This window comes from Neurospora tetraspora, assembly GCF_033439725.1.
Source record: "Neurospora tetraspora strain CBS 560.94 chromosome Unknown B0H65scaffold_4, whole genome shotgun sequence".
NCBI lineage: Eukaryota > Fungi > Ascomycota > Sordariomycetes > Sordariales > Sordariaceae > Neurospora > Neurospora tetraspora.
Window position 1 is genome coordinate 2,439,809 of NW_026944386.1, and position 15,520 is coordinate 2,455,328.

The 15,520-nt window shown below is 51.5% G+C and overlaps 5 protein-coding genes across 5 annotated transcripts; 3 read left to right on the forward strand and 2 right to left on the reverse strand.

Moving 5' to 3' along the window:
• Positions 1 to 190: 190 nt before the first annotated feature.
• Positions 191 to 1,236, forward strand: B0H65DRAFT_196033 (putative 60S large subunit ribosomal protein). The gene is made up of 3 exons (XM_062821716.1): positions 191 to 373; positions 705 to 1,041; positions 1,130 to 1,236. The coding sequence occupies exons 1-3, from the start codon at positions 311 to 313 to the stop codon at positions 1,135 to 1,137; spliced, it is 408 nt and encodes a 135-aa protein (XP_062681747.1). The 5' UTR covers positions 191 to 310; the 3' UTR covers positions 1,138 to 1,236.
• Positions 1,237 to 3,256: 2,020 nt separating this feature from the next.
• Positions 3,257 to 5,216, reverse strand: B0H65DRAFT_196043 (triose-phosphate transporter family-domain-containing protein). Its single transcript, XM_062821717.1, has 5 exons — positions 4,860 to 5,216; positions 4,709 to 4,776; positions 4,411 to 4,634; positions 3,936 to 4,343; positions 3,257 to 3,878 (listed from the first exon to the last, which is right to left on the reverse strand). The coding sequence occupies exons 1-5, from the start codon at positions 4,985 to 4,987 to the stop codon at positions 3,507 to 3,509; spliced, it is 1,200 nt and encodes a 399-aa protein (XP_062681748.1). The 5' UTR covers positions 4,988 to 5,216; the 3' UTR covers positions 3,257 to 3,506.
• A 3,744-nt stretch (positions 5,217 to 8,960) lies between these two features.
• Positions 8,961 to 11,526, forward strand: B0H65DRAFT_465633 (uncharacterized protein). Its single transcript, XM_062826817.1, has 4 exons — positions 8,961 to 9,467; positions 9,603 to 9,672; positions 9,798 to 10,229; positions 10,284 to 11,526. The coding sequence occupies exons 1-4, from the start codon at positions 9,457 to 9,459 to the stop codon at positions 11,298 to 11,300; spliced, it is 1,530 nt and encodes a 509-aa protein (XP_062681749.1). The 5' UTR covers positions 8,961 to 9,456; the 3' UTR covers positions 11,301 to 11,526.
• A 358-nt stretch (positions 11,527 to 11,884) lies between these two features.
• B0H65DRAFT_465634 (uncharacterized protein) lies at positions 11,885 to 12,417 on the forward strand. The gene has a single exon (XM_062826818.1). It carries the CDS (start codon positions 11,979 to 11,981, stop codon positions 12,228 to 12,230), a length of 252 nt encoding a protein of 83 aa, XP_062681750.1. The 5' UTR covers positions 11,885 to 11,978; the 3' UTR covers positions 12,231 to 12,417.
• Positions 12,418 to 12,457: 40 nt separating this feature from the next.
• Positions 12,458 to 14,047, reverse strand: B0H65DRAFT_465635 (uncharacterized protein). Its single transcript, XM_062826819.1, has one exon. It carries the CDS (start codon positions 13,929 to 13,931, stop codon positions 12,954 to 12,956), a length of 978 nt encoding a protein of 325 aa, XP_062681751.1. The 5' UTR covers positions 13,932 to 14,047; the 3' UTR covers positions 12,458 to 12,953.
• Between the last annotated feature and the right edge of the window lie 1,473 nt (positions 14,048 to 15,520).

Genomic DNA, 15,520 nt, shown 5'->3' on the forward strand with positions numbered 1-15,520 from the left:
CTTGCAAGTCTTGGCAAGGACAGCTCCCAAGTCTCAGGTTCTATGGAAGACGCACAGGCCAAGGCTTAGTCATCAAGGTGCGCTGCTGTGCCCGCTCGAATTTTGAAAGCCCACAAACTGGAAATTATTTCGGGAAAGACTTCAACACGGTCGTCAGCTACTTGTCTCTGAGCCTTACAACCGACTTCAGGCAAGGCCCCGCTGGATCACTGAGTACGTCCATACTGTCCCTCTGCTTTTTTTTCGACGCGACCGCGAATTTCCCTCGTTCACCCCCGTCTAACCTCAATCCACCACAGAATCAGTCAAGATGAAGTTCTTGAAGACGTCGCGAGTCTGCCTCGTTACCCGGGGTCGTTATGCCGGCAAGAAGGTATGCTGCCACACCTGCCACACCTCTGCTTTGCCCGTCCGACCGGAAATCCTCGTTGTCTTGCCCCGCGTCGCCCGAGTTCCGCCATCATTTTCGAATTTTCACCAAATCGATCGGAGGAGAAACGAATTGCTGCAAATTTGCATTGGACCAATGGCGTTTGGGAAGAGGAGGAACAAACGACCGACGACTGATTCCGACTACTGCGCGACAACGACGCGATGGGGGAAAAGACAAGCCGAGGATTGATGGAATAGGGGAACTGTTTCGCAACGAGGCGCTGCAAAAAGCCGGAAACAACAAGATCGCTGACTGACTGTCCTTGGTTCAGGTCGTCATCATCCAGCCCGTTGACAACGGCTCCAAGACCCACCCCTACGGCCACGCCATCGTTGCCGGTATCGAGAGATACCCCAGCAAGATCACTCGCCGCATGAGCAAGACCCGCCAGGAGAAGCGCTCCAAGGTCAAGCCCTTCATCAAGGTCATCAACTACAACCACTTGATGCCCACCCGCTACACCCTCGAGCTTGAGGGTCTCAAGGGCTCCGTCTCCTCCGAGACTTTCAAGGAGGTTTCCCAGCGCGAGGATGCCAAGAAGACCGTCAAGAAGGTTCTCGAGGAGCGTTACACCTCCGGCAAGAACAGGTGGTTCTTCACCCCTCTCCGTACGTTTCCCCGTTCCCCCCATCTTCTCCCTCTTGTCTCGAAACCACCAGGGACAAGGAACGCGCAACACTAACACGGTATCTCCAGGTTTCTAAATTAGTCTTCCACTCTCGGTCTGGGCAGGGCGCATGGTTTTAGGGGGCTGTATACAGCATTCATCCAGGGAATAAAACTCAAGGCTTCCTGACTAGTCTGAAATTAACGGCAAATTGAAACAAGAGAGATGACGACCATATCAACCATCCCAATTTCAATCCATCCACGTGCGGGCAGTCTTCAAGTTTCAGGCATCTCATCGAAGGATATGGGCCTGCGGATTCCTACTTTTTGATAAGGAGAAGGGGGATTGCCCCTCGCGGGGAGCACTTCGAAAACAGAACAGCGATCGATACCCATAGACCGGCGACGGACAGCGTTCCTGGTCGCGAGCCCCATGAAAGGGACTAGATACATCAACTTGATGATCTTTGAAGCAAAAGAACAAGCGGGATCTGGGACAACAATGGCCAATGACTAGTGCCAGTGTATGACCGTGATGTGACATGAGAGCATATGCATCAATATCAGAGACGCGTTTACACTCCAACCCTGGTTTGATTGTTAGCGCGGGACTTCACTACGCACTCTTTATAACTCAACCACCATTGCACCAAATTTCATGCAAAAAGTTGGTATCAACCAGATGCGTTCCGGCCGCTTTATACACTCTGTCCAATTTTCCGTTTCGAATGTGGTTGTCCCGTTCTTTTTCTGTGTACTTTTGCAGACCCCTGTCTCAAGAACCGCGCTAACAAACAAACCAGTATTGGACTGTACCTACTCGCCCAAGTGCTTTTGCTGAAAATGTCCCCTTCCCTTCGACCTTTGGCTGCCTCGTAGTTCTCAACGCTTCCGGTATGTTGAAGCAAGCGGCAAGTGGCAGTCGAAAGGACGCTTCAGCTTATCATCCAGCAGAGAGAATCTCGATACCCGGACCTCAGTGCAGCATAATCGCATCCAGACCTTCAGACCTTCAGAGGTCCAGATATACATGCCTAGGCAGGTACAGGTGGACCATCCAAGCCATTGCCAAGCATCTTCCTGCTCTCCACGTCGCTCACATCCAAAGAGATGTTTGCTCACCTTTATCACGATGCTGAAAACCAACATATCTACTTTACTCTCCCTCCACCTTCACTACAATTAACTTACTGTCTCTAACTTATTCTCGAACACCCTCCTTGTGCCTAGATGAGGAGGTAAGTAATGTCGCAATAACCCAAGAAAAACAGACACACATCCACTTAACCCACCTCCACCTGCCTACCTCAACTAACATCCTTGACTCTATGGCCCTGCCAACTTACAATCCCCCTGCGAGTCTTTCACCGGCTAAAACTAACCACCTTGCCCGTTCATTCCCCAACTTGTGTGTGCGACATCTCCTGAAGCAAGCAAGGTTGGGCGAGCATTACCCGTGGAGATGAGGGTGTCTTGTGCACCAACCTATCCTCACTCGTCCAGGCTATGTTTACAGGTGGTTGCTACAAGACATGTTTCCAGGAGGCGGAAACATCTTGCCTGATTGTAGGAGGCACCTACCAAATAAACATAGCATGTTTGCAAGACGTAGCATAGCTAAATAGAAGAGTAGGCGATTCAAATTCCGAAACAGTCCTTCAAAAGAAGAGTTGATTGACTACCTCTGTCTCAGCTGAGCAATGACATTTCGGTGTACTTGCCAGCCAGGTAACTCGACTTCGCAAAGTATGTGTTATGGAAATGATGATTTGAGGTTGCTTGCGAGGGACATGGTCGTAGGGGGAAACCGAGCCAAAATGACTAAAATAAGTGTCCATATCTTGATCTCCGAAAACACAGGCGGGCACTCACACGCACACACAGCCGTGACCAGCAGGCACTGCGCTGACAACTCGAGTCCCATGAGCACTCACTCGCACACGCTTCGCACCCACAAGTTTTGATTCAAGTTCGTTAACCATCTATTCCTGCCAACCATTTCTATCTTGTCCTATCATATCAACCATATGCCCGTTTGGAACTTCCGGTATATCTGTAACTGATCGCCGTTTCCCTGTTTTCTCTCTCCGACCTTACTCCCATTGTATCCCTTTCCTCTTCCCCTCTGGCCCCCTCCCCTCTCCCGAAGGATGGTATAAAAACGTAGTTAGAGCAAAATAAAAAGCCCAAGTAACCAACTCTTTGTGATGTACCTGGCTGGTGAAAAAGACGTAAAACCTAACTCGACTTAATCGACGAAGAGAGGGTGAAAAAACGCAACATGGAAGTGTGTGTCGTACTGAATCCTTGAGTGTCGGGAACTTGTTGAAGAGGATTACAAAGCCGGTATGTGGTTATAGCAGTAGTAAAGAGACACAAACGACAACATCCCCCTTTTGCAGAATTCGGTTCTCTCGCGTCCACCTCATGCGCCGGTCCCGCACATAAACTCCTTGCTAAGAGCTTAGTCGGACATCCCGATCTTAGACTTGGCCTCGTTGAGGTACTCAGTAGGGTCAATTCCAGCAGCATAGTCGGGAGCGAAACCGCCGAGCAGAGAGAAGACAACGAAGACGGAGAGGAGGATGATCGAGATGCGACGGAGAACGGGGCGGCGGTTGCCAAAGTCGGCCCACTGGCGGCCAGCCTCGCCAGCGTAGCTCTTGATCGTCTCAGCGCCAAGCTTGTAGTAAACCATGCCGCCGAGAGCAATGCTGTAGCCGAAGAACTGGGTGAGGGTAACTTGGCTGCCGTAGATGACCATGGAAGCAACGACGAGCAAGACGTCCTTGAGGACACCACAGAGGGTAAGTACGAGCGACGAAGTCTTGCCAATCTGTACAAATATGTTAGCAAGCTGTATTGGACAGAACCCGCCAAATATTCAACTTACCAAGAACACAACGGAGACGTTGAGGCCGAAAGCGCAGAGACCGTTCAAGAAGAAGTAGAAGAGGCCAACACGGTCGACGTCAGCCATGGTAAGCCTGGGGACTTCCCAGAAAAGAGCAACGACGCCGTTCATGAGGGCGCAGATGGGAGCGAAGTAGTAGAGCGAAACCAAAGGATCCATCTTGAACTCGGCGGAGCTCAGGAGACGCTGGACCATGGTAAGACGAAGAGCCTCGAAGGCGACACCGGCGATCTGGAGGATAACGCCCAACCAGACGAACTCGAGCTCGCCGTACGAAGCGATAATGACACCGACAACGATGACGGAGACGTTGAGGAAAACCCTCATGTTGATCGTCGACACGCCGAGGGCCCAGCCGGAGAGGAGAACAGCGACAGGAGTAGTGGCCTGAATGCAAGACGTCAAGCGTTAGCTCATATTGATCCACTGAGCAAATCGCATCTTTGGTACTGACCTTGAGCATTTGGATAAAAGAAACACTGAGGTAGAGGTAGGTGAGGTTGCCGCAAATCAAGCTCAAGCTGAAGAAGAAACCGATCGGAACAATGGCGCGCAGATAGACCTTGCCAGTCATCTTAACTGTCTTCCTGCCGTCGAGCAATGTGGTGTACCGTGCAAGGATCTGGGTCATGATAGTAGAGAAGACCAAATGGTAAGTGGTCAAAACGACCGGGAAGTCTGCATCGTCGTCTTAGCATCCGTTGTCCTTTCCACAGGTCCCTTTTCGGCCATGTATATCGGGTTATCCTTACCGAATCCTTTGGCGGACAGAATCCATTTGTTGAATAGAATAACGGACGAGCTCATCGCGATCCAGATGCTGCAATCATCGCATCAGTCAACCGAACACACAGAAACTCATTGCGCCTTCCCGCCCGTGGGCGGAGGAGTGTCGTAGCTCACCTCACATAGAACGCAGGGTGGATGGCACTCTTGGGAGGCTGGGCCTTCTCGACCTCGGGATTAACGGTGGGAAGGACGCCATCTCTGGGGGAGTCGCCCGACGCCCGGCTCTTCTCTTCGACGCCCATGTTGTCGCGGGTTGTAGATGTGATCGGAGTCAAAAGGGGTATCGAGGCGGCTGAATGTATTGCGAATCCGGAATTACGTATCGGACTCGAGGATTAAAACTGAGTATTGCGAATGACGTCGCGAAAAGTCTAGAGACCTCGATGGGAAGGGCTGAATCAAGTCGAACAAACGAGCGGATGGTCAAGCTGGAACAAAAGCCGGGACCGAAAGATGGTGGAGGAGCTGCAACGGCCGGCAGTTCAGGTCATGCAATCTCGCCAAGTGGGAATGTGCAAAGAGGATGCAGAAGGAAAGATACCAAGAGCCCCGCGTTTTGCAGTCCTGGGGAAGAATCCGCTCGTCGACTTTGTGATTTCGAGGAGTCGGGGGCGCAAGCTTCGAGCTCTGGGGAGGCGAGATGATAATAGACAAAAGGTAGTGCCCGTGACGGTGGTGGTAAGGGGACGGAAGCAAAAGAACTAAAGAATAGAAGAAATGGGGACCGCCTCGCAGGCGTGCCAAGGGGCGCCGAGGGGGTGCCAAGGGGTGTCAAAGATCCCTTGAAAGCGATTGAAAGCGTGCGGGTGCCTGGCAGAATGGGGGAGCAAAAGTTCCAGACTGGGGAAAAATACTACCCTTTCGGGTTTGGCCTGGCCGGTTAGGTGGGTAACTTTATTTTGGTTCTGACGCAGCCTTGGAAGGAAGGAGCGGAAATTGGGACGCAACCACAGATGGATCGGATGTGCAAAAGACAGCCAGTCAATCCAGGGCAAATCGGTCCACGAGCGGGTATAAAATACACGGCCATGCTTGCACGCTTTTTGATTCGTATCATCACAGGCATCACCACCCTCAGTCGAGCAATTGATGTCCACCATCTGCATTGTGTTGGTTTCGCGCAACTCCACTCCATCTGGAAATGCCTTGGAAACAACGGTTGATCTTTTTTCAAATGGCCACTTCGCGTTTGGGTGCGCTCCTTAGGACCGAGCTCAAGGCCGTGCAGAGCTGTACCTGAACTGCAAGTTAAAGGCAGAGGTTACTTGAGCGACCTAATTGATGCTTCCAGGGATACCATTGGTCAGGAATGTAATCGTCAAAGCAGCGACAAATAGGGGCAAGATAAGGGGCAACGTGCCTGGCGACGGCAGTGGTTCTACAAATTGGCAAAACAATCCACGGAAAAGTCGTCTTTTGTGGTCCGCAGAAGCACGGAAAAGAAAACGAACAAATCAAAAGAGTACAGGGCGGGAAGCTATCTGCCTACTAGCATCTACAACCATCACGTCCAGGCTTTAACTCGTCATAGATTTGCTTGACTTCCTTGCTCCTAACGGAGAAGGCTCTGTAACAACGAGAGAACCATGGAACAGGGATCAACGAAGACGGTAGACCAAGGTACATAAGGCATTTTTGGTTGCAACATTCAAAAAGTCTACGGCGTTTTGACTTGAAAAGCAACTTGTCACCACCTCCATTAGTATCTGGATCAGCAAAGCAATTACATAGTAGGAACCTCATCACATTACAACGTAGCACAGGTTTGGGGCGAAGTAATGTGAAACAAAGTTGTTTGCGAAGAAGCCTCCGAACGGGCGGATGGATGCCCCCCACGACGAAGAACCATACATTACAGCCGTGGAGTACCTCTAGGTACTGCGTATAAAAAGGGGGGGAGGGGCTTCGTCTTCGAAGATCGTGTACAAGTTACTGACTCGCCTACACCCCGCTTGCCGTGGAATTCGTCACCGACGCCGGTCCTTGACTTTTCCAGAATACTTGGAAGAGCTTGATAGCTGGATAGGCGTGTAATGTGAAAATTGCTAAAGGATCATTTCACCAATATCTTCAGCGTCTATCTATAGTCAGGTTGTTCGCCGGCTCCGCATTGTCGTTCTCAAAGTCAGTTGCTTCCCGTCGAGCAGCAAGGGTTGGGTTGGCCCGGCGATCTGAGGTGTCAGGAAGCCGGCATGTTGCGTGCGTAGAGAAATTGCTCTGCGTTGAGGGGGTCGATGTTCGTGCTTCCTGGGATGTACAAGTCAAGTTGAAGCGATGCGATGATATGTGAGTTTGTCAATCCTGAATCTAGCCTCTCGAACTCCCGTCTGATCAGTGAGTGTGTGCATCAGTATCACCACATGGACACATGCATTTCATGTTAACTTGATGCAGCTCGACCTTGCAAGTGCGCAACAGTGCTGTCAACATATGTATGTAAGTATGTGTCCGATTGACGCTGTGTCCCTGTGACAGCTTGTGCTTAGTTGATAGCCCTCGAGCCTCCTTCTCTTCTTGTGTCGAAGTTGTTGACGGGATGTACGGGCCTTTTGAATGATGGCATTGGAAGTGGTGTAGTCTCTTGGCTCAGGAGGGAGGCGGCAGTCCAGTATCATATCATGCGCCCGCGCATAGGATTCGTTTCCGTACTCAGACACTGCTTTCTTTCTGCTTAAATGGTTGTCTTTATGAAATGGTTTCATGCGTGACTTCAGTATCTTGCTGGTAGAACCTCCGTGTCACACCGTGAGTTCATTCGGTACAACCTGGCGAGGACCGGCTATGGTGTCCTTGGCTGGGGACATATCGATCTTGGAGGCAGATTGTTGTTTGTTTGCCATACCAAAGAGCTCGCTCGTTCAACTCTACTCTCTGCAGTATGCCGGAAGGAGTTCGACACGAAGGCCTGTACTCCGTAACCCAGGTAAAATCCCGGCGAGTGTTCGCCCTCTTCCGAGTCCTGAATCGTATTGGTGTTGAGTCGGCGATAGTGGTAGTGCCTGAACCGCGATATACACACACTGGAACCTGACCCACCACTTGTTGTATAGAGAGTACCCTAGAGTTCATGGTCCACGCTTTTCACCTCTCCAAATGAAATTTGTACTTTCTCTTTGTTGTGCTGATCGTAGCCCAAAGACTACAGACGGAATGCAATCATCAGCAGAAGGGAGAAACAAACAAATGAAAGCTTCATGTCAGGTATATATAATACGGTGGCTGTTGTCTCGTAACGAGCGGGAACTGAACCCAGTCTTGAAGGGCATGATATATGAGATACCGCTCGCATTGTGCATCTCGAGTTTGGTTGTCAGTGGCACGCCGTTCTCCCATCCTTTTTGTTGATCTGCTCAAGATCGGCTTCTTCTCTTGCTTTTTTAGCATACTGCATGATTGCGGATGGCGAACGTCTCCAGTCATCCAAAGCTGTGGCGGGCCCTGCACTTGTTTCATCAGCGCGATCAGCAACATACCATATCCCTCATAATTGAAGGATTCCAGATGATCAGTGTGATAAGAAACTGAGACCGGAGACTGGTGGCAGTTCCGGCGTCCAGAGTTGACAGCCACCAAAACGGTTCAGGCGGTGAATCCGTGACCGCAACGTCGTCTCTTCGAGGCCTGTGAATGCATGATCCCAAACATATGCAAACTACACCATAGGTAGGCAGCTAACGACAGCAGCCAGCCGACCTGCAGTGCAGGGAACTAGCATACCCTGACCGACTCGAGCTTCGACGACACTTCACCCCGCCGACCACATGTGCATGCTTTGCTGGTCGAGCCCGTGTTGAAAGAGGGCAGGTAGCCTTTCCCGAAGACTATAAAGTCGATGCGACGTGTGGTGGTATGGGCTAATCTTGCGGCTGACTGGTAATCTCTATCTTGTCTGTGATTCCTTGGCCGAGGACGGGAAGAGGCTGTGAAAGAACAACACCCCAATGTCAATCGAGGGGTTGCTGTGATGACATCGTAGCCTCATCTCGCCCTCATCAAAGCTCCTGCATGCTGTTTCAGGGGTATCCCCGCCAGCGTCCGTTCTGGTCGTTTTAGCTCGTTTTGGCAACGGTGCACTGCGGTGCCCTGTTGTGCCACACACACCCAGAAACAGTCCAGAGTCTTTTGCCATTGAGAGGTTCTTCAGAAGATCTGGTCGCAGAGAGGATTGGGGCTAAGTCAGGGCCGGACTGTCAAAGTGTCAGGGTCAGACCAGGGGCGGTCAGGGTCCAGGGCGGGATGTTGCGACGAGAGAGGGGGTCCACCGCCCAATTCAGCCAATCATCGGCTCGCTCCAACTGCTGGCGATGCCCCTGGTCACATAATTTTGGGCTGCCCCAATGTGCCCCTCCACGACCCTCCATCAGCGCCATCAGCTCGAGGGTTCTCCTTTTCTGGCCCACGGTAACGTTATTACAACTCCGTCCGTATCCATACCTCTAGGCCTATCAACGGCAGCTTGCCATTGCTCTTGCCAACCGCGATCTGGAGCTTCCTCGTTGCTGGCATCTCCTCGATCCCTCATAAACCTGCCTCCGCGCCCCCTCGATCTGTTTCAACCCGCTTTCGTCTTTTTCTGGGGTACCTCCTTCCTTGCGCCAAACTCCAACCCAGCGGCTTCAGTTTCCTTTTTCCTCACGCCCAGCCTAGGCTTCGACTACCTTATACATATTAACCATCCTAATCCTCAATCATAACGCATATTTACTCCACAATGGCTGATATGTGGGTTTCCTACCTCTCTACCTCCCTCTTTGGCCCGACACTCGTGTGTCCCAAGCTGCTTACGATCAACTCGTCTCAGCGGGCTTCAAACATCATGATAGTGGCATTGCGCTAACCTCTTCGTCTTCATTACAGTAATGTTGACGTTCTCGTTATCGGCGCTGGCCCAACTGGCTTGGGTGCTGCCAAGCGCCTCAACCACATTGTATGTTTCTCTCCCCCCTCTGATACCCCTCTTTCTCCTCCTCTCCCTCCTCCCTGCTCTCCGTACACCGCCTTGGGAGGTCGTTGTGTGAATACCTTCAACTAACCCTTGTTTTCAATCTCTAGAACGGTCCTTCGTGGTTGATCGTTGACGCCAACGAGAAGGCCGGTGGTCTCGCCTCTACAGATACCACCCCTGAGGGTTTCCTCTACGATGTTGGTGGCCACGTCATCTTCTCTCACTACAAGTACTTTGACGACTGCCTCGACGAGGCTCTTCCCAAGGAGGATGACTGGTACACACATCAGCGCATTTCCTATGTGCGCTACAAGGGCCTCTGGGTCCCCTACCCTTTCCAGAACAACATCTCCATGTTGCCCGACGAGGACAAGGTCAAGTGCGTTGAGGGCATGATTGATGCCGCTCTTGAGCACCGTGTTGCCAACACCAAGCCCAAGGACTTCGATGAGTGGATTTTGCGCAACTGCGGCGAGGGTGTTGCCAACATCTTCATGAGGCCCTACAACTACAAGGTCTGGGCCGTGCCCACCACCAAGGTAAGAAGCGTGTCCTGTCATCCAACATGGAACCAATGCTAATTGTCGCCATAGATGCAATGCGAGTGGCTCGGCGAGCGTGTCGCCGCCCCCAACGTCAAGCTTGTCACCAAGAATGTCATCCTTAACAAGACTGCCGGCAACTGGGGCCCTAACGCTACCTTCCGCTTCCCTGCCCGCGACGGAACCGGTGGTATCTGGATTGCCGTCTCCAACACCCTGCCCGAGAAGAAGAAGCGCTACGGCAAGCACGGAGAGGTTACCAAGGTCGATGCCGAGAAGAAGATTGTCACCCTCGGTGACGGCACCACCGTCAAGTATGGCAAGCTTATCAACACTATGGCCGTGGACCACCTTGTTGAGAAGATGGGCAACCAGGAGCTTGTCTCGCTCTCCAAGGGTCTTTACTACTCCTCCACCCACGTCATCGGTGTCGGTATCCGTGGCGAGCGTCCTGAGCGCATTGGTGACAAGTGCTGGCTCTACTTCCCCGAGGACAACTGCCCCTTCTACCGCGCCACCATCTTCTCCAACTACTCCCCTTACAACCAGCCTGAGGCCGGTGCCAAGCTGCCCACCCTCTACAACGCCGACGGCTCCAAGGCCAGCTCTGATGAGGCTAAGGAGGGTCCTTACTGGTCCATCATGCTCGAAGTTTCGCAGTCTACCGTGAAGCCCGTCGATGAGGAGAACCTGCTCAAGGACTGCATCCAGGGTCTCATCAACACCGAGATGCTCAAGCCCGAGGATGAGATTGTCTCCACCTACCACCGCAAGTTCGACCACGGCTACCCCACCCCCTCGCTTGAAAGAGAGGGTGTCCTCAAGGAGCTTCTCCCCAAGCTTCAGGATATGGACATCTGGTCCCGTGGTCGTTTCGGCAGCTGGAGGTACGAGGTTGGTAACCAGGACCACTCGTTCATGTTGGGTGTCGAGGCTGCGGACAACATTGTCAACGGTGCTGTCGAGTTGACCCTCAACTACCCCGACTTCGTCAACGGACGTCAGAACACTGAGCGCAGGCTCGCTCAGTCGTTCGTCTTTGGCGTCAAGGAGGATCTTCCCAACTAAGAGAAGTAAACTTGGAGGAAAGGAAAACTATATATCACTTTGGAATGTGGATAATTGCGAAACGAAGTAAGGATATACGCAGGGCATGAAAGCGAGGGAAAATCTTGCACTTGCATAACTACGATGAAATAGTACAAGTTGCTTTGCTTCATTTAGCGAGCACATGAGCTTTGTTAAAACTTAATGATAAGAGCAATCAGCCACAAGGCTGTCCCGGATTCGTGACCCTTACCTCTCTCCTGTGCCTAATTCAGTGACGATACGACTATTTTGAAATCACTCGTCCCTTAAACTGTCGGAACAAAGCCTCAAGAGGACTCCCGGTTCTTCTTTTTCAGGCCGTTTCGGGATAACCATGAACTGTTATTATGAGTTGTCCCTCACGGCATTGCCCCAACCAGATCGGCCGATTCTCGGCCTGCTGTTGCTGCTCAATTGCTTTTAATGTGTTTCGGAAATTGAACACGTCAAGTCCCTTTCCTATCTTTACGAGTTTCGGAGATAACCAGAGGGGAGACAAAATCAACCGGTGTGGGTGATTCGGATACAAGGCTGACTTCCACTTGTACTAACTTTTTGACTGACCGCCGGCTGATTAATCGGAAGGGCCACTTAGTTACTTACCCAGCATGATGACCCATTACCCAGTGAGCTAGTTGATGAGGCTATCAACAAGTGATGTGCCAACATCAAACATCGACTAAGTTCCGCCTCTTCTTTGGTTTGTTTCTCTTTCCTCCCCCCACATGCCCCAGCCTTCTCTTTACCAAGACAGACGACACAAGCAGACAGTTGTCCAAAGATCGTCTGATTTTCCATAGCCTGCCCTGCCTGCTACATATCATCCATATCATCCATGTTTATCCCACACATCATTCACAGATTGGCCACCCCGGATCTACATACATCCAGTTTCGAAGTCTCCCCTGACTAAGAACTCCACGAAGATGGATGATCGGCAGGAACTTTGTCGGATAGACGACACTGCCAAGCTCTACCATACTACCGCTTTTTTCCATTCCCGTCGGATTTATCCCCACGTTGTACAGCCAATCACATCTGGTGAAGGACTTGCATGCTGACGACTCAACGGGGCATGCAGCCCAGCAAACCACATAATTGGCCAAAATAGTGTGGGGATAAATCCGAGTTGAATGAAAAAAAGCGGTAGTTAGACTACTCAACGCGGGCTACTACACTATACGAAAGACTTTCAAGATCGGTGTGAATCTGATGACTAAGGTCTCTTACCTTGTTAGAGCCGCAATTAGTTGGCAAAAACGCCGTTGCTCAGTCTACTATAGCCTCCAATACTTTGGCTTGCCAAGGCTGGACTGAACAGTACCCGTAGTTACCACCGCCCGGCTTTACTTTGGAATGATCAAGTCCTCGTGCGCTTCTGTTGGTAATCATTATCTAGACGACTTAACGAGGGAGGGGAAATCAGAAGGAATACTCATTGCGTAGCTCAAGTCCTACTTACGTGCATATCTCTCGGGACCTCTCGGGACCTGACATTGCGGTACCACGACGGGAAGAGAACACAACCTAGGTCGAGTCCCTTGCTGCAGAGCATCTATCTTGTGAATCATCGAGTTCCTTGACATACATTCAACGTTTGTTCAGAAATTCTTCCTTTAAGGTAGAGGTAAGCTAGAGAGTGTCGATAAAGACCACCGGTGGCTCGTCCATAGTCTGACTTTTTTTCTCTTCTAGATTTCCCGTCCGAACTGTTGCTGACGTACCAGATACGTACCAGATCCCGAGTGACGTCAACGGCGCTTGGCTTTCCGAGTTCGGATGACTGACATTAAGTTGTGTAACATGATATGATGTATGGCCTTTTATGCGGAAAATGAGTAGAGGTAAAGAAATGAACGACATGAACTGATCAAGTTCGAAAGTTTGCAACAACGGCTTTGTTGAGCGTATATCATGGTGTTCAATCGAGCAAGATGATATACCTCTAGGTATTTCCTGGTTGATGTGTGCTAAATAGACACTAGTCTCATGTATGTGCGGGTAGGGTATAGACTGAGAGACTATCAGAGTAGGATTAGGCTGGCTAGGTTGGTCGCGTGAGTGAACAGAGTTGTTGACAATGGACGGGCTTGGTTTTAGTCCTCGTGATGAATAGAGTGTGTCGATGTGTCTTTGAGGTTGCCCTGCATCGAGCATCTTCGTGAGGTGTGCAGTGTAAGTATAGTGCAGAAAATAGGCGCCGTGAAAGTTGGTCTGGTGGGACAAATGATATTTGAAATAAGCACTTGAGGCGTCGTCGCGAAGCGCTTGAGCGTATCGAACCTGTGAATGAAGCGATTCGCAGTTTGATGAGGATCGGTTGCCGCCGTATCTGATCTGCATCACACTCACGCTACGGGAGACGGCGTCGACGGTTGGGGGCTCGGGGAGGGGCGTGCAAATTCCGATGGACCAGCATGGGTGATGACCAATGAGATGGCAATGAGATAGATGGGAGCGGTTCCTTCGATTGATGGAACGAAAGGAAGACAACTGCACGAGTGAAGCGGCCGGCAACTTTTGGAGACCTGGGAGACTCTTTCTCATCGAGACAAGATGCCAAGACGGTGCCGAAACAAGCGGGCAAAGTGGACACCCCGCCCAAGACATCGATTCCCTTTGGCTGGCGGTCTCTGAGAGCTGGGACGATTGTGGACGATTGGGGACGATTGGGGACGATTGGGAGCTTTTAGGACGGCCTGAACGGGTCACGGGCAAAACTTGAAACTTCCACTTGGGCCAAAAACTTGAGGTGAATATCAACGGCAATCTCTTTGGCAGGCCCTGTGTGCCCTGTGTGCCCTGTGTGCCTTTCGCGCCCTCTCCCCTTTTTTCTCCAATCTGCATCGAGCGTTGATGAACGGCGACTGTTCATGTGCATCCGAACCTCTGGTACTCGTCAGGGCTTCAAAATCGCCGCTGACTGTGGTGTGGGATATCTAACACGCCCAATACAACTTAGTCCAAAAAGTGGGACCATAGTCAGCGGCGATTTTGACCCGATTTTGAAGCCCTGACGAGTACTGCTAGTAGTAGCCTCACCGTCTTTGCTCTTTTTGCCAAGCCGTGAATGTGCCGTGTGTGTGGGACAGCGAGAGAAGACCCAACAACGAGGAGAAAACCTGATGACGGGAACCCGGAACTCCGAGATCCAACACATAGACGGGAGGTTCGCCGATGGCTATGAATAGGTAGCACCCCAGGCAGTAGGCAGTCCAAGTAGCAAGCCGCTGCCTGAGTTTAGCACCGGGACGGGAGTTGGGTTGCCTTGCTACTCTAGAGCCTCCGGACGGGTTGGGTTGACAGCCGCGGATAGGTATCGCCCAAAGTAGTCAGTCGTAGGGATGAACTAGCGAGAATGCACAGTCCAAGCATCATCCGAAATTCCGAATGTCTTCCACTCTCTTTTTTTCTCCAAGTTGTTCTCTTCTTTTTGCTGTGACATGAAATTGCCTCTTTTTTATGGGCAGCTGCCATTCAGTGGTATGGACTACCTCTACGGGAGGAGCCAGTGACAATGGTGCAACCGTGCAGTACCAAAACGAGGCTAAACCGCATATGGGAGCTTGCCGCTCCTTGTCGATACCGACTTTGACTTCGAGGTCTTGGCTCCATCGTGCTCCTACACTAGTACCGGCGGAAGTACCACGACGCACCACAGGTCCTCCTTCGAGTCCACACACCATTCGCATCCTGTTCCATTCAGCATTCCAGCATTCCGCTCGACAGCATCGGCCACGGCCCAGCACCGCTTTGTACTTTTGCAGCTTGCTTCATCTCCTCCACTCCAGCCTCGGACATCCACCCACCGACTAGGGATATTCCCAATAATTCACCATTGCGCTGCGCATTCTACGCATCCACCACGACGGAGAAGAAGCACGCAGAGTCACACTGAGAGGCCATCTTCCCTTTTCGCAAGTATTCTAGGTAGGTACCTTTTCGCTTTCTTCAGTCTTCACCACCAACGGACGAGTCCCAGTCGCAGTCCCAGTCCACCACGAGTCCACCCAACCACTCCTCGCCTAGGCTGCTTTGGCTGCTTTGAAACCTCTCTAACGACCTCCTCCAACCAAGAATCTGCCAACACCGACCTCGACCGACTTCCGTCCGCCTGCCCACCCCAGTCGTTGTCGTCGTCGTCCTTTCCGGCTTTCAGCTTGTGGCGACTGTGATTTGCCCAGCACCGGCAACCAACA